Source organism: Phyllobates terribilis, unplaced genomic scaffold (assembly GCF_046119375.1).
Source record: "Phyllobates terribilis strain yellow unplaced genomic scaffold, ASM4611937v1 Scaffold_11__3_contigs__length_659146591, whole genome shotgun sequence".
Lineage (NCBI taxonomy): Eukaryota > Metazoa > Chordata > Amphibia > Anura > Dendrobatidae > Phyllobates > Phyllobates terribilis.
Window position 1 is genome coordinate 171,658,655 of NW_027362771.1, and position 24,653 is coordinate 171,683,307.

General features: G+C 42.0%; 1 protein-coding gene across 1 annotated transcript in view; it reads left to right on the forward strand.

Moving 5' to 3' along the window:
* The window catches only part of TRHDE (thyrotropin releasing hormone degrading enzyme), a 1,416,750-nt gene that overhangs the window by 1,263,210 nt on the left and 128,887 nt on the right, over window positions 1–24,653 (forward strand). Inside the window, exons 13-14 of the mRNA XM_073651798.1 lie at window positions 3,630–3,777; window positions 17,213–17,310. Coding sequence (XP_073507899.1) covers window positions 3,630–3,777; window positions 17,213–17,310 — 246 coding nt within the window. The remainder of the gene's footprint in view (window positions 1–3,629; window positions 3,778–17,212; window positions 17,311–24,653) is intronic.

Sequence of the window (24,653 nt, forward strand, 5' to 3'; positions counted from 1 at the left end):
CCTAAGTGTTCACCAATACGTACTTTAAATTGTCTTCTGGTTTTTCCCACATAATCTTTTGGGCAAGTGCACGTACATACATAGACGACACCTATTGTTTTACAATTAGCAAAATGTTTGTTCCTATAGGTGCGTCCAGTTACAGAGCTCACAAATGTATCTGAGATGGAGACATAATGACAATAAGTGCACTGTCCACATCTAAAAGTACTAGTAGACCTCCTATCCAACCAGGTCCCCTCCTTCTTGGGGGGCACAAAGTGACTATGTACTAGGTGATCTTTGACAGATCTGCCTCTCCTAAAGGCGACAGAGGGATAGTCTGCAATCCATTTGGAAACATCCGGATCTGTCCTCAAGATACCCCATATTTTCTCAGGATTGTCATAATCCTAGGATGTTGATCATCATATGTTCCAATTAGCCTAGTAAGGGAGGTCTGTTCGGGCCTGGAGTGAGACACCAGTAATTTAAATCTATCCTGTTTAAAGGCATGATTAAATGCTCTATTGATCACCCTTGTTGGATAGTCCCGATCAGAAAAACGGTCCTTAAGGTCCCTAGCCTTATGAATATAGTCAGAGGTAGAGGAGCAATTTCTCCTTAATCTTAAGAACTGGCCTTTAGGCATCCCTTGTTTCAAAGGAACCGGATGATAACTATCCCATTTTAATAGGCTATTTGCTGCTGATGGTTTTCTAAAGATAGATGATCTCAATGAGCCAGATTCATCAATTGATATTATAACATCCAAAAAGGCAATCTTTTTACCTCCTATCTCATAAGTAAATTTAAGGCGCAAATCATTTTCATTGAGGCGCTGTATGAACCCAATGAAGGACTCCTCATCTCCAGTCCAGAGGACGAGGATGTCGTCAATGTATCGGCCCCAAAATTGAATGTGGGGGCCCCCGACGACATCCTCGTCCCCAAAGACTATGTTGTCCTCCCACCAGCCAAGGAGCAAATTAGCATAAGTGGGGGCACAGGGGCTCCCCATCGCTGTGCCCCTAAGCTGGTGGTAGAATCTCCCATGATAAAGAAAAAAATTATGCGTAAGAACATAATCAAGCAACCGAAGAATGAATTCGTTGTGTGGGATCAAGTGGTTTCCCCTTGTTTTCAAAAAGGACTCCACTGCCATCAGACCAGCCGTATGGTGGATACTAGAATACAATGCCTCCACGTCTATGGAAACCAAAATAGTACCAGGATCAACTGTAATGTCATCCAATTTTGTTAATAAATCTGTTGTGTCTCTCAGATAGGATGGGAGAGCTGTAACAAAAGATCTAAGCATCTGATCAAGATAGATGCTTGAGTTTTGACTCAATGCATCCACACCTGAAACTATTGGCCTCCCTTTCAATGGTGGATAGCCCTTATGAACCTTAGGAAGGGCATAAAAAGTTGCAATCACAGGAAATTTTGGAAGCAGAAAATTCAGTTCACTCAATGAAATCAGATTATTTTGTCTAGCTTGTTGCAGAATGTCAGATAAGGTCCTCATAAAAGCAGATGTAGGATCACCCTGTAATACCTGATATGTCATGGTATCTGAAAGAATATTCATACACATAGAAACATATTGATCACAATCTAGAAGCACTATGTTCCCTCCCTTATCGGAGGGTTTTATGATAAGGGAAGTGTCACCACTCAAATCCTGTAATGCTCTCCTTTCATCAAATGTAAAATGTTGGTTGTTTTACCTTCTTACCCGGAAGGTGTTCGGCCGCAGTCTTCCAGGCTGCATCACGGACCCCGGGTTCGGTTACTTTCTATTATTAATAAAGTTATTTGCAACCGTCCCCTTAACAATTTATTTGTTAGTAAAAGTTCAAAACTCATGACATGCTGACTAAAAGATCAAAAAGCAATGAAAAAGCAAATTTTGTAAAAAACAAAGTTTGTGGTGGTATTAAAAATTTTTGTTACAACTGCTTTTAATCTAAAGTTTATGTACATGTATATCATCAAAAACAATAACTAATTAAAATTTATGTTTGATATTTAGGAGTTAGTAGGCAGTAAGTGACTGGAGTGAATTTGTTAAAAAATGTCCTTCTTTATCATTAGATGACTTAAATGGGTTTTCCAGGATCAGCAAATAGACGGCTATTGTTAGGAAAGATAATTTTTATTTATTTATTTTATTTTATTGGTGTCTGACTATCTGTACCCCAGCCAATCAGTTGTTTGAAAGGGTCACAGTGCCTGTCTAGTCTTGTGCTGGTGTGCTGGATGCAGTGCTGATTCATTTAGGTCAATGATGCAAGTAGATGACATCATGTTAAGTTTGAATAGTCTGCAGCACTCAAACTGCAGCTCCTTTCAACACCTGAACCGCTGAAGTGCTGGAATTTGGATGCCAAATGATCTGTTATTGAAGTATCGTAATCATAGGCCATCGATATTATAAACCTAGTAAACCACTTTAATAATTTATTATTCAGCATATTAGGAGCTGCATACACTGCTCCATATTGTGAGCTTCACCTTGTGGTGGCTATAGTTAGCCTGAATGTAATCATCTTATTAATTGTTTTCCAAAAATAAACGGTATTCAACGCATTTGTGTGAAAAAATATAAAGAATTTGAGGTCAACTTAGATGAATTAAACTTGAAATATATTCATACTTTCCAGCTATGGATCATCTCCTTGAATCTGTTTACATAACGAAAACATCAAGAATATTTGGTGTTACCTACGAACCAGTTTAAATATAATATTAAGTCTAGGAAATTGACCTTTAAACACTTATGCGAGTATTAACTCCTATTATGATGACCTTAAACTAACATAAAGAATTTTATGGGAATAATATAATTAACCCTTAAGCCAACCTATGCAAATGTCCTCAATTGACTCTAACTCCCTGATAAAATGTCCTGTATTTTGTCCAGACAGCAAATCAGCATCTATTGAAAATAGTTAAAGAAAATCCTGTAATCCATGGGATTATTTAATGTGTTTGGTACATGTAACTCCTATTGTTCATTAAAATAAAACCAAGGCAGTAGAATTTTAGGAATTAAACCAATTTTCTTTCTTTATAATTATACCTATATGCTGCGGCGAGTATTATATATTTTAAAACAATGCAAATGAAAGTAATACACAATATTACACAGGCATTATTTTTTATGTATACAATGCAAAAAAATGCATCTTTTTTTCCACCTCAAACAATAGAACATCCATAGACAGACCACAGGGGGAAAAGAATAACAACCAGAACAAACTCTTATTATTATTCTGAAATATTTGCCTCGGCTATGTATTCAGGGTAACTATTTTATTTGATTTTTCTTTTTGATGTAGATCAAACAGTCAATGTAAATGTAAAAAACATGAATAGAACAAGTGTCAATGAAAAGAATAGGTGAATATTCACATGAAAAAAGATTGAAGGGACAGAGTGACAGGCATCCTGTTTTTAATAATAAATGTAGAAAGAATAATTAATACCTGGAAGTTCACTTGATAAGTTTTTAGATGAAGATTTTATATGACTCCAATATGTCACATGTCTTGCAAGAACATGGTTGTTTAACTATTTGCACAGTAACTTCAAAACAAACTTTACAATGTGATATTTAATCTATATATTTCTTTAATTTTCAGGGCTGGATATCTGACACAAAATATCCCTCTAGAGATTATAAGATACCTTTCTGAAGAAAAGGATTTTCTTCCCTGGCATGCAGCAAGCCGAGCTCTTTATCCTCTAGATAAATTGCTGGACCGAACCGAAGACTACAGTATATTCAGTGTAAAAGATAAACTATTTTCTACTATAAGTCTAAAACCTTGGTTTACTGAAGCATTCATAATTTCATTTTTGGTCTTCTCTAAGGTTGTTTTATAGAGAATCTTGCATCAATGTATTTTAGGGAAAATATATCACTATTGTTGGTCAAGTACAAATAAAGACTATATAGTGAGAATGTAGTCAAAAAAGGGGTTTATTAAATTTTCCAATGTATCTTAAAAACAATGCTCACAAATGAAAAAGATTTGTAACTGTAAAATGTTAACATAACTCTGAAGCCGGCAGGCATATTTGTTTTTTGTAAAGTGAGAGAAACTGCATGAATTGTGGAGTCAGACCTAGGGAATGTTTATGGTCATAAAGTTATTATTTTATCATTGTGTTCTTATTATGTTGATGGTTTTCAAATTTAATATACAGAATATCAATCACAAAAAACTTGAAAATCAAATTTTTTTAAAGGTAACCAAAATGGTAAAAGATTAAATGGGTTGTCCAGACTCATAATGTAAGTCTGCAGTCACTCCATGTGACTGCAAACTTCTGAATTCTGACAGCATGTGATGTGCATGCTGTCGGGATTCACTGGCATTGCCAGTGCAAGCGTGCTATCATGTGACCGCATGTATGCGATTTGCACTCTCATTCTTGCTCAGTGCACTTTTATTGAGAGAGGATGATCATGTCTAGTCGACATGTGACTGCATGTATGTAAATCATATACTTGCAGTCAGATGACCACCTGCTTGCATCAGTAACACCAGTGAATCCTGCCAGCAAGTGTACCACACATTCTCAGGATTCAAAAGTCTGCAATCACTTTGACTGCAGACTTTCATTGCAAGCTTGTACCACCCCTTTAATAATTTTATGGGAGTTGTCCACTACTTGACAACTACTTCTTAGTAGCTCTAGTCTGTTGTAGAAAATAAAAAATGCATACTTACTTTCCTCTCCTGAGCTCTCCCTGCTGTAATCTACTTGATTAATCCAAGTGGACTTCCAAAACTATTGTGAGTGATAGCTGAAAGATTGCAGGAGCAGCGCTAGTCCTAGAGGTTAGTAAGCAGTTTTTGTTTATTTTGTGCACCTGACTGGAGCAATTAAGTGTGGGTTGTCTGGAAGTTGCATCTCCTTTAAGGAAGCAATCTACTTTATAATTTTGTTACCCTTTTCTGCCTATGAAAATTGTATTTATTTAATTTAGCTTTTAAACATTATGGACCTGATTCATCAAGATCAGTCTTCATGAGAGGGTGTGCTGCAGTCAGAATCTCCTGATTCATGAAAAAGAGTATGCCTCACGAGTGTTAAACAACGTCAATGGAGATTGAAAAGGTGGCACTCACCATCCCTTAAAAAACCTTTGGCATCAGAACCTGTTAAAGCATTGTTTTACACGAAACGGCCATCCATAGTGATGCCTGCATTCTCCTGCATCCTTGTTTTTATCATGATGTGAATAAAGGGATGGTGAGTGCTACCTTTTCAATCTCCATTGACATTGTTTAACTAAATCCACCAGGTTGAGTACCATGATATCCCATTACTCAGATAGTGTGTTCCCTAAATATCATCCTAAAGGTTGTGCAAAATGTCTCAGGAGTGATCGATGAGTGGTGAACACCTCTGTGTGTACCTCGCCATAAATCATTCTCCAACACCCACTGGAGTAAGAGTTGTGGCATAGTGAATGCTGTCAAAACACCCCTGTCCCACCCCACCTCCACCAATTTTTTTAGAGCTGGGAGATACTGGAGTGAGAACACCAAAAGTCACAATATTTTGGTTAATCTCTGAGTTGCTTCTAAATTTTGTGACTTTTCAAAGTTTTTACATCAGAATTCTGTCATGAAAGCTTTAATGCATCAGGCCCTAACTGTATAACAATAAGAGACAGATTAGATAGACTAATAGATACAATGTATTTGGAATATTTTTACCATCACACAACGTAAACAAAATAATTTATTAATTTCTTTCTAATATAGTTTAAAACTTCAACTAAAAGAAACCTGCAATGTCTCCAACACTATCAAACTGCCACTGGTAAGCTGCAGAGCCCTACTTCTGCTTTCAAATAATGTCCTTGATATTACAGACAAATCTTCATACGTGTGTCAAAACAATTTATATAATATTGATCACCACATGCCAATAAGTCTAGACTAGTGCATGTCAGCAAGAATAGACTGTCTTTAGATGTCATGGTTACACTACTCTGGGCATGAATGACATCCTTGAAAAAGGCATCGTCATCTTGGCAGCAATTTCACTATACCTTCTGGAGCATACGAGTCTGTTGGCTTCACTGTCAAGCTAAGCATAATGTCACACTGACACCATTCTAGACTTGACAAAGCCTGTGGGGGTAACATCAATCATGTCCATGGAGGTATTGTTCAAACATCTGAAACGGTACCAGTCTGGGTGAAATGATACCTCCCATACTAGTCTTTGCTAATTAGTAGAGATGATCAATTCTTTTGAAAAATGCCAATTTTAACAACTTTTTCCCAAAAATTTAATTTGTGTTGAATTGATTTACCACAAATCATAATAATACAAAATCTCCAATTCTCTTAAGACTGTATCCAACACCTTTCATGCTCTTTAACACAAACACAGACTTAGCAATGTGAAAGTGACTTCCCCATAGAAACAAATGGTAAGCGTATACTAACCAATAGTGTTGAGCCACCCCCGTAGTGTTCGGGTTCGGTTCGGTTCGTCGAACACCGGGATGTTCGAGGAACTGTTCGTCGAACTGTTCGTCGAACACCTTAGAACACCGTCGAACACCGTTAAAACCAATGGCAGGCAAACAAAAACACATAGAAACACATAGAAAACACCTTCAAAGGTGTCCAAAAGCTGACAAACTGCTCAGAAGACGCTTTCTTTAAAAAAGCCGGCCGGCAATTCAGCAGCGGCATACACCGGTACCCGACAATTTAGACAAGAAGGAATAGAGCCTCACACATAGATTAGATAGATAGAAACATGTCAGTCACATATATATGAAGTACAGTGACAGTGCTGCTTACTGTACTTGTCATTTAGTGTAAAGGATTTATTAAAAAATATAATAGTGTTTTCATGCACTGTCTCTTTAAAAAAGCCGGCCGGCAATTCAGCATCTGTACCCGACAATTTATAACAGACAGAATAGAGCTTCACACATAGATTAGATAGATAGAAACATGTCAGTCACATATATATGAAGTACAGTGACAGTGTTGCTTACTGTACTTGTCATTTAGTGTAAAGGATTTATAAAAAAAAATAATAGTGTTTTCATGCACCGTCTCTTTAAAAAAGCCGGCCGGCAATTCAGCATCTGTACCCGACAATTTATAACAGACAGAATAGAGCTTCACACATAGATTAGATAGATAGAAACATGTCAGTCACATATATATGAAGTACAGTGATAGTGTTGGTTACTGTACTTGTCATTTAGTATTAAAATAAAGGATTTATTATTAAAAAAAATTGGCGTGGGGTTCCCCTTAATTTTAGTCTCTAGCGGAGGTTAAGCCGACAGCTGGGGCAGATGTTTGAAGCCTGGGAAGGGGGTAATACCCACGGAGCTTCCCAGGCTACTAATATGAGCCCCCAGCTGAATACATAGCCTTTACTAGCTATTAAAATGGGGGACCCCCCCAAAAAAATGACGTGGGGTCCCCCCTAATTTAAGAGCTAGCAAAGGCTAGGCAGACAGCTGGGGGCTGATATTAATAGCCCAGGAAGGGAGACATGAGTATTGGCCCCCTCCCAGGCTAGAAACACCAGCCATCAGCCGCCCCAGAAATGGCGCATTCATAGGATGCGCCAATTCTGGCACTTAGCCTCGCTCTTCCACGCTGCCCTGTAGCGGTGGCAGGGGGTAATAGGGCTGGGGTTGATGTCAGCTTATAATGCCAGCTGACATCAAGCCCAGGTTAGTAATGGAGAGGCGTCTATAAGACACCCCCATTACTAACCCCATAGTCAAAGTTAAAAGAAAACACAAACACCCAGAATAAAGTCCTTTAATTGAAATAAAGACACAATCCTTTATTGTTCTAAATTAAACCATACTTACCATCACGCCCATTCCAGCTGAAGCCAACGATCTCCTGCAATAAAAGAAAAATAATAAAGCAACATCATCCTTACCTTTCCATGGTTCCCACGACAGCTTCAGCTGTGCTACATCGAGATGACAGGCTGGACCGCAGCAGAACGCTGCCATCCAGCCTGTCATCCCGCAGACACTGAGAAGCGCAGGCATGCTTGCGCTCTGCAGTGTCTGGCTGTGACGACATAAAGATGAGACGAGTTCATGTCCAATGAACTCGGCGCACCTCATGCACGTCACTGACAGCGTGGGAAAATTCTCACGCTGAAGCGCTGAGTGCAGGAGAATTCTCCCACGCTGTCAGTGACGTGCATAAGGTGAGCTCATGTCCAATGAACTCAGCTCACCTCCTGCACGTCACTGACAGCGTGGGAGAATTCTCCTGCACTCAGCGCTTCAGCGTGAGAATTCTCCCACGCTGAAGCGCTGAGTGCAGGAGAATTTTCCCACGCTGTCAGTGACGTGCATAAGGTGAGCTCATGTCCAATGAACTCAGCTCACCTCCTGCACGTCACTGACAGCGTGGGAGAATTCTCCTGCACTCAGCGCTTCAGTGTGAGAATTCTCCCACGCTGAAGCGCTGAGTGCAGGAGAATTTTCCCACGCTGTCAGTGACGTGCATGAGGTGAGCCGAGTTCATTGGACATTAACTCGGCTCATCTGGATGCCCTCACAGAGAGACACTGTGGAGCGCAAGCAAGCCTGCGCTTCTCAGTGTCTGCGGGATGACAGGCTGGATGGCAGCGTTCTGCTGCGGTCCAGCCTGTCATCTCGATGTAGCAGAGCTGAAGCTGTCATGGGAACCATGGAAAGGTAAGGATGATGTTGCTTTATTATTTTTCTTTTATTTCAGGAGATCGTTGGCTTCAGCTGGAATGGGCGTGACGGTAAGTATGGTTTAATTTAGAACAATAAAGAATTGTGTGTTTATTTCAATTAAAGGACTTTTTTCTGGGTGTTGTGTTTTTTTTAAATACTTTACTAGAAATTCATGGTGGTCATGTCTAATATTGGCGTGACCCCATGAATTTTGGGCTTAGGGCCAGCTGATAATGCCAAGCTGGCCCTAACCCCTTTATTACCCAGTGAGCCACCGCATCAGGGCCCTGGATGAGTTGGGTACAGCGCCAGAAGATGGCGCTTCTATGAACGCGCCATTTTCCGGGGTGGCTGCGGACTGCAATTTGCAGCGGGGGTGGCCCAGAAAGCTTGGGCCTCCCTGCGCTGCGGATTCCAGCCCCCAGCTGCCTAGTTGTACCTGGCTGGACACAAAAACAGGGCGAAGCCCCACGTCAATTTTCTTTAAATTATTTCATGAAATAATTAAGAAAAAAAGGGCTTCCCTATATTGTTGTGTCCGGCCAGGTACAAATAGGCAGCTGGTGGTTGGGGGGGCAGCCCGTTCCTGCCTGCTGCACCTGACTGGACACAAATATAGTGCGAAGCCCCACGTCAATTTTTTTTTAATTATTTCATGAATTTCCTGAAATAATTTAAAAAAATTGAAGTGGGGCTTCGCACTATATTTGTGTCCAGCCAGGTACAGCAGGCAGGAATGGGCTGCCCCCAACCACCAGCTGCCTATTTGTACCTGGCCAGACACAACAATATAGGGAAGGCCTTTTTTTCTTAATTATTTCATGAATTTCATGAAATAATTAAAAAAAAAATACGTGGGGCTTCGCCCTATTTTTGTGTCCAGCCAGGTACAACTAGGCAGCTGGGGGCTGGAATCTGCAGCGCAAATTGCAGTCCGCAGCCACCCCGGAAAATGGCGCGTTCATAGAAGCGCCATCTTCTGGCGCTGTACCCAACTCATCCAGGGCCCTGGTGCGGTGGCTCACTGGGTAATAAAGGGGTTAGGGCCAGCTTGGTATTATCAGCTGGCCCCAAGCCCAAAATTCATGGGGTCACGCCAGTATTAGACATGACCGCCATGAATTTCTAGTAAAGTATTTAAAAAAAACACAACACCCAGAATAAAGTCCTTTAATTGAAATAAACACACAATTCTTTATTGTTCTAAATTAAACTATACTTACCATCACGCCCATTCCAGCTGAAGCCAACGATCTCCTGCAATAAAAGAATAATAATAAACCAACCTCATCCTTACCTTTCCATGGTTCCCACGACAGCTTCAGCTCTGCTACATCGAGATGACAGGCTGGACCGCAGCAGAACGCTGCCATCCAGCCTGTCATCCCGCAGACACTGAGAAGCGCAGGCATGCTTGCGCTCCTCACTGTCTCGCTGTGACGGCATCCAGATGAGCCGAGGTCATGTCCAATGAACTCGGCTCACCTCATGCACGTCACTGACAGCGTGGGAAAATTCTCCTGCACTCAGCGCTTCAGCGTGAGAATTCTCCCACGCTGTAAGTGACTTGCATGAGGTGAGCCGAGTTCATTGGACATGACCTCGGCTCATCTGGATGCCGTCACAGCGAGACAGTGAGGAGCGCAAGCATGCCTGCGCTTCTCAGTGTCTGCGGGATGACAGGCTGGATGGCGGCGTTCTGCTGCGGTCCAGCCTGTCATCTCGATGTAGCAGAGCTGAAGCTGTCGTGGGAACCATGGAAAGGTAAGGATGAGGTTGCTTTATTATTTTATTTTTATTGCAGGAGATCGTTGGCTTCAGCTGGAATGGGCGTGACGGTAAGTATGGTTTAATTTAGAACAATAAAGAATTGTGTCTTTATTTCAATTAAAGGACTTTATTCTGGGTGTTTGTGTTTTTTTTAACTTTGACTATGGGGTTAGTAATGGGGGTGTCTTATAGACGCCTCTCCATTACTAACCTGGGCTTGATGTCAGCTGGCATTATAAGCTGACATCAACCCCAGCCATATTACCCCCTGCCACCGCACCAGGGCAGCGTGGAAGAGCGAGGCTAAGTGCCAGAATTGGCGCATCCTATGAATGCGCCATTTCTGGGGCGGCTGACGGCTGGTGTTTCTAGCCTGGGAGGGGGCCAATATTCATGGCTCCCTTCCTGGGCTATTAATATCAGCCCCCAGCTGTCTGCCTAGCCTTTGCTAGCTATTAAATTAGGGGGGACCCCACGTCATTTTTTTTGGGGGGGTCTCCCATTATAATAGCTAGTAAAGGCTATCTATTCAGCTGGGGGCTGATATTAGTAGCCTGGGAACCTCCGTGGGTATTACCCCCTTCCCAGGCTTCAAACATCTGCCTCAGCTGTCTGCTTAACCTCCGCTAGAGCCTAAAATTAAGGGGAACCCCACGCCAATGTTTTTAATAATAAATCCTTTATTTTAATACTAAATGACAAGTACAGTAACCAACACTATCACTGTACTTCATATATATGTGACTGACATGTTTCTATCTATCTAATCTATGTGTGAAGCTCTATTCTGTCTGTTATAAATTGTCGGGTACAGATGCTGAATTGCCGGCCGGCTTTCTTAAAGAGACGGTGCATGAAAACACTATTATTTTTTTTAATAAATCCTTTACACTAAATGACAAGTACAGTAAGCAACACTGTCACTGTACTTCATATATATGTGACTGACATGTTTCTATCTATCTAATCTATGTGTGATTCTCTATTCCTTCTATTCTAAATTGTCGGGTACAGATGCTGAATTGCCGGCCGGCTTTTTTAAAGAGACGGTGCATGAAAACACTATTATTTTTTTTGATAAATCCTTTACACTAAATGACAAGTACAGTAATCAACACTGTCACTTTACTTCATATATATGTGACTGACATGTTTCTATCTATCTAATCTATGTGTGATTCTCTATTCCTTCTATTCTAAATTGTCGGGTACCGCTGCTGAATTGCCGGCCGGCTTTTTTAAAGAGACGGTGCATGAAAACACTATTATTTTTTTTGATAAATCCTTTACGCTAAATGACAAGTACAGTAAGCAGCACTTTCACTGTACTTCGTATATATGTGGCTGACATGTTTATGTCTATCTAATCTATGTGTGAAGCTCTATTCTTTCGGTTCTAAATTGTCGGGTACCGGTGTATGCCGCTGCTGAATTGCCGGCTTTTCATGTTTCACTGTTGGCACTGTTCCCATCGATTTGGGCAATCACTGTAATGCCACAACCACCATGGCTGTGGCATTACAGTGAGTGGCAGACAATCCCTGCATGATTGGTGCTCTAAATAGCGCCAGACATGCAGGACACGCTTTTGGTGCACGAACAGTTATCGAACATAACCTCGAACAGCCGAATTTTTTGAAAATCGTTCGGGTTCGTCGAACAACTCGAACACCGCCCAAAACAGCTCGAATTTGAGATTGGCGAACAGTTCTAGTCGAACACCGCTCATCTCTAGTAACCAACAGACAATTTAATAATGCAGCATAGTGAAAGGTTTTTCATTTTTTTAATTAAAAAGTGGTCTAAAAATTATCCCACTAAGTAGTTTGTGAACATGAAGAACACTGACTCAAAAGTGTCGCTGTCAGAAGTGACATCTTCTTGCTTTGACTGAGGTGAGTGAAGAGCCCTATATTCCATAAAGGTTTCCACTTTCTCCTCCTCTAATACACTTTCCAGAAGCAAAGAATTTCTTTTTATAAAACACAATAATTACATTTTCACAATCTTTTCACCCCTACATATTCAACATTGGCCAAAAAGGATTTAACAATGCTTTCCTACTAGGTAGGTATGCACAGTGAAAGGAAAAAGTAACAGCAGGCCGAAGTATAGGTGTGTCATGTCTAGCTGTCAAATTGTACTAGCACATAGTGTTGAGCTACCCCCGTAGTGTTCGAGTTCGGTTCGGTTCGTTGAACACCCGTATGTTCGCCGAACTGTTCGTCGAACTGTTCGTCGAACACCTTCAAACACCGTTAAAACCAATGGCAGGCAAACAAAAACACATAGAAACACATAGAAAACACCTTCAAAGGTTTCCAAAAGCTGACAAACTGCCTAGAAGACACAACTAACACATGGAAAAGTGACAAGTACATATAGTCATGCGAAAAGAAAAGAGGTGGAGGAGTAAAAGGAGGGGGAGACACAGATATAGGCATGTCATGCCCATCTAAAACCAAAAAAGTGCGAAGCCGACACGGCCAGTCCGTTCCTGCCCGTGCGACCTCCGTGTCGCCGGGTTTGTGCCAGAGCCACGGTGGACCCTGACGGCCAGCCCCCCTCTCCCTATACTGGTGCCTGTCCGCTGGTGGGTCGAGCGAGCCCCCCTGCGGTGGAGGCAGGTCTAATCTTTATAATTTAAATTGTCTCTCTAATTTGAATGAGTACACTTTAAATCCTTTTACAAGGATCTATTGGAGGGTAAGTCTCATGCCAGCAGCCGCGTAATTCCAGATACAGTAGCGTCCACTAAAGCTGCTGCAGTTAAAAAGCTTTTATATGGATCGAGCTCAGCGGTCCACCGCAAGGCGTCCTACCACCAGTCCCAGCCCCTATGCCTTGGGGTGCCTCCCCGATGCTCTTCACTGAGTGTCCCGGGGGCCCGAACCATTTCTTTTGAAAAAATTAAGTGTCCAAACTACAGGTGGTGTAGCTTGCTTAACAGCTGGGATAATCCGCTGACTAGCACACACTGCTACAAGCCGAAATATTTTTTCAGAGCTAGAGGCAGAAAAAAATTAGATTGAATTTGCAACCTGGTGGAGGTTAGTATAGATGGACTAATAGGACATGTCCCACACACTGCTACAAGCCGAAATATTTTTTCAGAGCTAGATGCAGAAAAAAAATATATTGAAATTGCACCCTGGTGGAGGCTAGTATAGATGGACTAATAGAACAAGTCCCACACACTGCAACAAGCCGAAATATATTTTCAGAGCTAGATGCAGAAAAAATTAGATTGAATTTGCAACCTGGTGGAGGTTAGTATAGATGGACTAATAGAATGATGCTATGCCCAAAAGGTTTTACTTCAAAAATTTGTATTCTATACACAGGTGGTGTAGCTTGCAACACAGATAGGCTTCTCCACTGACTAACACACACTGCAAGAGGACAAAAAGGATTTGCTTTGCTAGATTTAGCCAAATGCTCTGAAAAAAACTTGCACAGCACTGGCACAGACCTGCCTGGCAAAAAGTGATAGGAACTGATGTAACCTAGCCCTGAAAAGGACTGCATTTACAATTAGTCTTTACTCCCAACCTATCTATTTAAGAGCACAGACCTGCCTGATAAAAGTGATAGGAACTGATGTAACCTAGCCCTGAAAAGGACTGCAATTACAATTAGTCTTTACTCCCAACCTATCTATTTAAGAGCACAGACCTGCCTGATAAAAGTCATAGGAAATGATGTAACCTAGTCCTTAAAAGGACTGCAATCACAACTATTCCCTACTCCCAAGCTATCTGTAGATTTGTGCGAAAATTGGCTTGAAATTAACAAAGTATTGCGCACACAGCAACAGCGGTGCCGTCTAACACGCAGCTGCAGCAGTGAGAAAATGGTAGCGACGGGGAAAATGGCTGGGTCTTATAGGGCAAGGACATGTGACATACACTGCCAATGACACATGCACTTGCTTGTGTGAAAAAAAGCAGTTCGCTCCGTGTGTGCGCTGCTCATAGGCTGACAGATTGCACCTCCCCACTGTAAATGCGGGAAAGAGAAAAAAAAATGGAGATCTTCATTATTTCTGCAGAGATCCATCCCCTGCCCCTCCCCCCGCCCCGCTGTACACTCAAACTGCGTATTAACATTAATTTTCAGCATTACTGAGAAAAAATCCAGTTATGATTTTGGTGCACGAACAGTTATCGAACATAACCTCGAACAGCCGAATTTTTTTCAAATCGTTCAGGTTCGCCAAACGGCTCGGACACTGCCCAAAACAGCTCGAATTTGAGATTGGCGAAAAGTTTGAGTCGAACACCCCTCATCTCTACTAGTAAAGCAAATGGGAAAAAGTTTGCTTGTGACAAACACACTTTGTGAAGTAGAGAGTTGTGGTTAAATATATGGAGTTTGGAGAATTCACCAAAGGGATTGCACAAGAAATTCAAAAAGTCAATACAGTCACTTGTGATAAAAAAAGTACACTGTGTCTGATTCCATGATACGCTTTCTACTAGATTAAGAATGAAGAAAAATGTGTAATTTAAATTGAAATATGTAAGAACAAATGTCAGGTACATCATATCACTGCTCTGAAACTCTGAGTCTTTCACTGTTGCTTCTAGCAGCTCTCCTATCTCTCTCTGCCCATTTCAATAGAATCTCTGTAATATTTACAGACTACTACACTTCTATTCTTCACTGCTGAAGATGTACAACATGATACTCTCTGTCCAGTATTTGTCCATTGTTTTATGACTTTTCTTTCTATCTATATTACTGAGCTGTGAACGTTGATGTACTCTCACTATCCTAAATGACATTAAATATGGCTGCTGTATTCCCTGCCTATGCTTTTATGCAGGCTATGAATGTCCCTCTTTATAGACTTTGCTTTTTCATATGACTCTTATAACTGCAAGACATTATGGGAAGCCTGCATATATGCGCCCAAGATCATGTCAGCCTTCTGTGGCTGATTCAATAATCTACAGTGTGTGAAAAGTTGTCACACATTCTTTTGGAGATTCTCACAAATTGAATTGCATATTGTTTGAGTTCATCAGGACTAAATTTAATAAGACTGAACTCAAATTCAATGCCACTCATAAAAAGCTATAATGGTTAAATAAAAGACATTATTTGAAAGTGGGAATAGGGCTCTAAAACTTAATGGCTGTGATGGAGGCTTGAGGGACTTGACAGGTTACCTTTTCGCATTGCAACGTGATTCAAAAATGCACATAATAATTACTAGAGGTGAGAAAATTGATTTGAGTGCAATTAAATTCTACTCAAATGCTATATATTAAAAAAATCTGTATTGTGGAAAATACTTTTTTTGTAAATTTGCTTTGCTTTGATTTAACAAATTTGTTGGCCAGTCTGCTGCCATCTTGTTGCTTTGTATATGGCTGGCAAAACTTAAAACTTATATTTACCTCACCGTTCACCTTTCTGTTTTTTTCTCTGCTCACTGTCTGTCATCCGGTTCTCAGAACCACTTCTTTCTGTTAAAGCGGCATATCTGAGTGATGCTGCTGCCGGCCATGCAGTTTTCAATGTCTCTTCTTTCTGCTGTGGTAGCTCCGGCTTGGTCACTCCAGGTGGGACTTATGGCTGTTACCAAGTCTCGGAGGTCACTGCACATCACATGTCCATGATATCACAACACTTGACATTCAATGACCTCTGAAGCTTACTTGCGGTTGTAAGGCCTGGCCTAGATTAAACAGGCTAGGAGATGCATCTATGGACAAGGGAAAGAAGAGGGGGCTCTGAATACCAGATGGCAAACAGTAAGCAGCGGAGGTGTCGCAAAGAGGTGAATATACCTTTTTTTTTTATTTATATCTCACGTTTATTATGTTCTGGGGTTTGGAGAGACCTTAGATGCTAGAGCATGAGCATAAAAAGAAATGTTCGAAATGTGAAGAATTACTTTGTTGCTAATTGAATTTTCAAGGAAAATCTGCACAGTTTCGCAAATTTGAATTCTATTAGATCCGCTCACCTCTATTTATTACTCATAAACATTTCATAAATACATCCAGGACATCTTACTTGAGTTACATAACTGATAGCATAGAGAAGATGTAGTCTACTGGTTCCAAAAAAAAGGAAAATTCCCAAAATAATGTATGTTAGTCGCACTACAATAAAAGCACATCAGCACTCCCTTCACAAGTCAACATCTCAAATATGACCTGCAACACTTACATAATGTAAAATGCTGTGGAATAAAAACTCTAAAATAATTTCCAGAAAATAATACTTTGTTAATTGCTTAGTATGAAGATGATTCTAATTTTCTTAATAGATTGTATCAAATTGTATAGAACAAGAAACATTGTTCAGGTAAAATAAACTCCATCAAAGTTTGGATGTTACTATAAGTGGTCCTAAACATTTTGTGTGATTTCCTGAGCCAACTAGAAAGTGCATAGGAACATATTTATTAAAGAACATTTCAGAATTAGAAGCTTTATGCCAGAAGGAGGCATAATTAAAGAAAAAATTAAAAGACTAAGAACAAACATTAAAAACTATATTGTCTGACAACATGCAATCATTGAGCAGTGTGGCCAAGACTTTTCACTTTTACTAAACATTTTACAAATTAAACCAAAATCAACAGTAGCATATAAAATGTAGTACTTAGAAATAATGAGAAATATGTATTTTCTTCCTCTGTATATTGATATGAGAGTGCATAGAAAAAGTTATAAATACTTAATGCAATGTGTATGTTCCTTTCAGGAATATGTATTGAAGCAAGTGGCCACAATGTACTTCCGACTTGGATGGCCTGTTAATGGACACAATGGGTCAATAATCCAGACATCTTACCAAACAGAGTATGACATCATCTTTTTATTCATATTATAAGAATAGCTAAGAGGAAGAAATAGTTACGGTGTTGCATAAGATATCTTGTTATGTCCAACATAGAATTCTCTGCATTTTCTGTGTCCTTATTCTCTGAAACAGAACATGTTGTGTTAAATTGCAAATAGAGTGGAATATTTTTCCTGATTCTCTATCATTTACATGCTCAAGTTCAGAAAATATTTTGACAAGGATTAGTCAAAAGCTTTTTGTTATTTGTCTCTTCCTATGTTTTCCTTCTTCTCACATATTTTCTGCTGTAGTTACTCTTCTGAATCCTAAGGGAGTTTCTTTTATACTAAGCCATACAATGAGCTTCAAAAGAAGAAAGCTCCATTAGTGTTACACAGTGTGACTGCAGCAGCATGATGCACCTTTTCTCCTGTATTTCCTGTTTGATATTTCATTTCTCTAAGGCCCAGCATCTTTCAGATTTATATTCCCCTGCATGACATTTTTAAAGCAAACAATGTTCTGCTTATCTCTTGAGTTACGACCTCAAAGTGATGTTGAGATTTGAACTTATGCTTATCGCTGGGTACCAGAATGCTTGTACATACATTGAATGTTGCTTTCCGTAACATTGATGTCGCAGATATACTTATTTTTGATATGAAGTCTTTTGGATGAATGAACCTTTCATTTTTCCTATCACATGTCATACATCCAAAATGCAATAGAATATTCGCATATGTACAAATTTATTTGATACAATTTAGATTGGCATCAACATTTTTCTTTCTTAATAAAAAATACTAATAAATAGCATTTAAATTAATTAAAGAGCATTTTCATGTAAAATTTTGAAAAAATTAAAACACGAATGATTTTATATTTTCGAATGGTTCTCTCTTATCCTGTTGGGAAAAAAAATATATACTGTATATATACAGTGCCTTGAAAAATATTGATACCCCATGAATTATTCCACAGTTTTTCTCAGTACACCCACAGACTTAAATGTATTTTATTAGAATTTTATGTGATTATACCAACACAAAGTATGAGGTATTTATGGAGTATAAAGGAAATTGTACATGGTTTTCTAAGTATTTAAAAAATATAAATCTAAAAATTGTGACGTGCCTTTGTTTTCAGCCCCAAGAGTCAATACTTTGCAGGACCACCTTACGCTGCAATTGCTGCAGCAAGTCTTTTAGTCTTTTGGGGTATGTCTCTGGAACGTTTGCATATCTAGGGACTGTCATTTTCACCCATTCTTCTTTGCAAATTAGATCTAGCTCAGTGACATTGGATAGAGAGTGTCTAAAACAGTGTTTCCCAAACTCCAGTCCTCACAGCCCCCATAGGTCATGTTTTCAGGATCTCCTTAGTATTACACAGGTGAGAGAATTCCTGATGCCTTGATAGTATTTCCATCACCTGTGTAATACTAAGGAAATCCTGAAAACATGACCTGTGGGGGCCATGAGGACTGGAGTTTGGGAAACACCGGTCTAAACTATTCCATTTTAGCTTTGACAGTATTAGTGTTGAGCCACCCCCGTAGTGTTCGAGTTCGGTTCGGTTCGTCGAACACCCGTGTGTTCACCGAACTGTTCGTCGAACCCCTTCGAACACCGTTAAAACCAATGGCAGGCAAACAAAAACACATAGAAACACATAGAAAACACTTTGAAAGGTGTCCAAAAGCTGACAAACTGCTCAGAAGACATAACTAACACATGGAAAAGTGACAAGTACATATAGTCATGCGAAAAGAAAAGAGGTGGAGGAGTAAAAGGAGGGGGAGACACAGATATAGGAATGTCATGCCCTTCTAAAATCCAAAAAGTGAGAAGCCAACACGGCCAGTCCGCTCCTGCCCGTGCCACCTCCGTGTCACCGGGTTTGTGCCAGAGCCGCGGTGGACCCTGACGGCCAGCCCCCCTCTCCCAATACTGGTGTCTGTCCACTGGTGGGTCGAGCGAGCCCCCCTGTGGTGGAGGCTGCTCTAAGCTTTTTAATTTAAATTGTCTCTCTAATTTGAATGAATACACTTTAATCCATTTACAAGGATCTATTGGAGGGCAAGTCTCATGCCAGCAGCCGCGTAATTCCAGATACAGTAGCGTCCACTAAAGCTGCTGCAGTTAAAAAGCTTTTATGAGGATCAAGCTCGGCTGTCCACCGCAAGGCATCTTACTGCCAGTCCCAGCCCCTATGCCTTGGGGTGCCTCCTGATGCTCTTCACTGAGTACCCGTTGTGATATTTGTGTCTTAATTTGAAAAAATTAAGTGTCCAAACTACAGGTGGTGTAGCTTGCTTAACAGCCGGGATAATCCGCTGACTAGCCGACACTGCTACTAGGCACAAAGTATTTTCTGGGCTAGATGCAGTTAAAAATTTTAATTAGATAGTCTCGTTGGATGCTGAGAAAGCATTCCATAGAGTCTCCTGGCACGCCATATCACAATACGTCACCTAGGCAGAAGATAAATGGAACTGTAGCACCCTGAGGGCTCGGTTGCTACGGAGGTATTGCACCTCACCCAGAGGTGTGATATCTCACTCTCAGGTAAGGATGGAGTGTGGATCAGGACCTGACACCTGCATGCATTACACCACATTGCCGTGGGGCAGGGCGACCAATATGGCCCTGAGATGGGCACGACGGTCCCTGGCCCTGGCTGGAGTGGGGGGAGGGAACACTGAGGAAGGGGAACCCTGTAGTGCAGGAGCAGGGAGGAAGCAGTTCCTGGGTGCATTGAGAAGGGAGTATAAAAGGTGGGCACCATCTTAGTTCAGTACAGAGAAGTCTGAGCAGAAGTGACAGGGAGCAGGGGCTCTACATGAGCTCTGCTCCAGAGGCGGGCCTAGTAACAGAGGCCCAGGCCTGGAAGAGGGAGAAGGAAGGAAGAGGAGCGGAGAAGGCTCCAGGAACGAGGAACGAAGGGATCCCAGGGGTGCGGACGGGCGAGTCGCCACCTCACGCCCGAATCCACCTGCGTGGAGGGGTCAGGTCAAAGGGGGAGACCGGTCCCCAAAACTAGTGGAGGCGGGACATGACCCTCAGCTAGAAACCGGAGGCTGTGATATTTTATGTGGCGCAGCCCCTCGCTACACCCGCTAGGAAGGCACCACATAGGGTCAGGGAAACTGGCGCCAAGTTTACCAAGAGGAGGCCCGAGGCAGCCGGACAGAAGGGTTGGTAAGAAAGGCCAGACAAAGGACACACAAAGGGGGTCCTGTGAAGCGCTCCAAAGTTATCTGGGAGTTGTCTGAGCCCCTCACCTGGTGAGCACAGTACGACGTGGGCAGCCGTTACCTGCAGACGTGGTCTGGATAATAAGAACTGTGAGTAAAGGCCCTGGACTGCATCACTGACTCCGTGTCGTTACTGCTGCTGCCCTGCACCATCACCCCCATCCTCCGCATACACTGCCCTGAGGCTCTACTCCTCCTGTGGGGAGTTATGCTATGCTCTGCTGCACCCACAACACCAGCCTCAGCGGTCTGCCCTGCAGCGGCAGTTCACTCTGACCGCAATCCACGGGTGGCGTAGTCGGACATTTAAACATCAAAACCACATAAATAGTTCCGCCACTGGTTTGACCGCCCTGAGCCACGGAACCGGGTCGCCGCCACGGAGACTACAACCACCAGCATCCACCAAAAAGGGTCCGGCTCCGGGTGTCCCAAGGCCCAGGGGGCGCGTCAGAACATTTTCATCACCTTTCATAATCACCAATGGGACAAGGCAGGGATGTCCTCTGTCCCTTCTCTTATACATCCTAGTGACGGAGCACCTGCTCTCATCAATTCGCCATAACCCCAATATTAGGTGGATTGAGATGGGAGGCACTGAGTACAAGTGCTCTCTATTTGCTGATGATGTCCTAGTATATATCACTCAATCACATATATCCATCCCTGCTGTTATGGCTGAAATAGATCACTTTGTTACATGGTCAAATTTTAAAATCAATGCAGCGAAGTCGGAGGCCCTCGATATCTCCCTCACCAAATCCATACAGGATTCCATCCAGTCCAACTTTCCCTTTGCCTGGCCCTCACAGGGTATCAAATACTTTGGAATTCCTATTCATAGAGACCTCTCCCATCTATGCTATCTTAATTTTGGGCCCTTTATTGAACAACTCCATACAGACCACGGTTGGCAAGTTAGAACTGTAAGATTCACTACGTGAACCACTGGTGTTTTGTGGAAAAGCACATGTACACTTTGTTCCAAATTATTATGCAAAAAGTGTTTAGGAGTGATAAGGGAAGAATTTGTTTGTTTGTCAGTTAAACTCATTGATGGTGATGTGTGTCAGGGCTCTTTATATCACTGTAAGCAATTGCAGACACCTGTGCTAATTAGTTTGGCAGGTGTGTCCAATGAAAGGCAAGACTACTTAAGAAGGCTGTCCCACATTATTAAGCAGCCTACATTTTCTGCCAAAATGGGAAAGAAAAAGGATGTGTCGGCTGCTGAGAAGCAACAAATTGTGGAGTGTTTAGGTCAACGCATGACTACAATCAACATTGTGCAATGATCAGGATGAAGTGTCTTGGCAATTAAGAAGTATGTAGCTGATTCACAGTACACATATGTGCGTGCTGATAAGGGCAAATTGAGGACTCTTTCCTACAGGCAATTACGTCAGGTTAAAAGAGCAGCGGCAAAAAAGCCTTGTCATGGCAGCAGACAAGTTTTTGAAGCTGCTGTTGCCTCCAACGTCCCCCGAACAACAAGATGCAGGGTCCTTCAGAGGTTTGCAGCTGTGCATACGCCATCCTGTCGACCTCCTCTATCCACTTCACACAATCAGAAGCGGCTCCAGTAGGCCAAACATTACATGAAGACTGATTTCAAAACTGTTTTGTTCACGGATGAGTGCCGTGCAACGCTCGATGGTCCAGATGGATGGAGTGGAGGATGGCTGGTTGATGGACACCCCACGCAAACACGGCTACAGCGCCAACAAGGAGGAGGTGGAGTAATGTTTTGGGCTGGAATCATGGGGAGAGAGATTGTTGGCCCCTTTAGGATCCCTGAAGGGGTAAAGATGAACTCCATAATGTATGTGGAGTTTCTCAAACAGCACTTCCTGCCATGGTTCAAGAAGAAGAACCGTGTATTCCACAGCAACATCATTTTTATGCATGATAATGCACCGTCTCATGCTGCACATAACACATCTGCATCTCTGGCTGATATGAGCATAAAAGGGGACAAACTTATGGTGTGAATCCCCATGCTCCCCTGACCTCTACCCCATTCAGAACCTCTGGAGCATCATCAAAAGGAGTGTCTATGATGGCGGGAGGCAGTTCACATCTAAGCAACAGCTCTGGGAGGGTATTCTGTCCTCATGCAAAACAATTGAAGGAGAAACCATCCAAAACCTGACAAATTCAATGGACGATAGAGTTCAGAAGCTCCTTTCGAACAAGGGGTCCTATGTGCAAATGTAACATCACCTAGAATAAAGTTTTGAGTTGAAAACTGTTAGATTTCAGTTTCTAATAACCTGCTAATGCTTATTATTTCAAAAATGACCAAATTTTTGGTCTTTATTAAAATGAAAAGGTTGGTCGAAGAGTGTGGGGGATCTAAGAGTGTGGCAACCCAGTAGTCAGGATTTCTTCGAATTCTGACAATCTGAGGGTCATGTTGCAGGTAGTGCAGCAAGAAGGCACTTATGTGTCTTGCGCATCTCGGAGCCCCAAAATTATTTTCCGGGCTAGATGCAGCTAAAAATTATTATTAATTTTAAATCTGGTGGAGCTTAGTATAGATGGCATAATAGAATCAGTACTGCACACTGCTACAAAGCCAAAATTATTTTCCAGCCAAGATACAGATAAACATGATTATTAATTTTAAATCTGTGGAGCTTAGTATAGATGGCCTAATAGAATCAGTACTGCACACTGCTACAAAGCGCAAATAATTTTCCAGCCAAGATACAGATAAACATGATTAGTAATTTGAAAGCTTAAAATGGTTGGTGAGGTGATTTTAACCAATCATCAAGCTTTTACTCTCCCCAGGATGACAGAGGGGTAGAAAAGTCATTTCGGATCCATGATTTGTTCATCTTTATAAACGTGAGTCTGTCTACATTATCAGTGGAGAGCCGCGTGTGCTTATCTGTCTGCACACCACCAGCAGCGCTGAACACACGTTCAGACAGAACGCTGGCTGCGGGGCATGACAACATCTCCAAGGCGTAAGTGGCTAGCTCCGGCCATTTATCCAGATTGGAAGCCCAAAAAGAGCAAGGGTCCAGTGACACAGTCATGGCTTCAATGTTTACTTGGAGATACTCCTGTACCATCGTCTCTAGGCGTTGACTATGTGTCAGACTTCTTGTCTCCTGTGGCCTTGCAAAGGATGGGCTAAAAAAGTGGTGAAATGATTCCGCAAAATTGATGTTACCAGCAGATACTGTGGTTCTGTTACGGTTTGAGTGCTGAACACTTGACGGTCCCACGGTTGGCGAGTTGCAACTGTGAGATTCACTACGTGCACCACTGGTGTTTTGTGGAAAAGCACATGTAAGATTCTGCAACAGTCTCTGCTGATACTCCTGCATGCGTGCATCCCTTTCTATGGCAGGAATAATTTCTGCAAATTTACTTTTGTACCGGGGATCTAACAGTGTGGCAACCCAGTAGTCAGGATTATTTCTAATTCTCACAATTCGAGGGTCATGTTGCAGGTAGTGCAGCAAGAAGGCACGCATGTGTGTTGCGCATCCAGGAGCACCAAGTCTCTGTTGTGTTGGTGGCGAGGTAACAATCATGCTTCCTTCCTCTGTCCTCTCCCCCCCAACCTCGCACAACAGAAATGTGATCAAGGTTTCCCTCATCTGATGAGTCTTCCATCAGTTCGTCCTCCACTTCTTCCTGGGCTCCTGCACCTTCCTCACTAGTTTGGCTGCTACCATGCGCCCTGGTAAAACCATCTCCCCCACCCTCACATGCCTGCCGCCTTGGTGCTGCCGACCGTCTGGACCTTGCAGATGTTAGCCCTTCCGCATACAACTCCTCCTCCTCTACTTCCTCCACCTCCTCTTGTGCCACCACCTGACTCCGAATTCTGTTTAACATGTGCTCCAGCATGTAAATCACCGGAATAGTCATGCTGATAATGGCATCATCAGCCCTAAACACCTTCGTCGCCATTTCAAAACTGTGCACAAGGGTGCATAGGTCCCTGATCTGAGACCACTCCTCTAGCGTGATTTGCCCCACCTCTGGATCTCGTTGGCCCAGGCTATACGTCAGAACGTATTGCACCAGGGCTTGTCGGTGCTGCCACAGTCGCTGCAACATGTGCAGAGTTGAATTCCACCG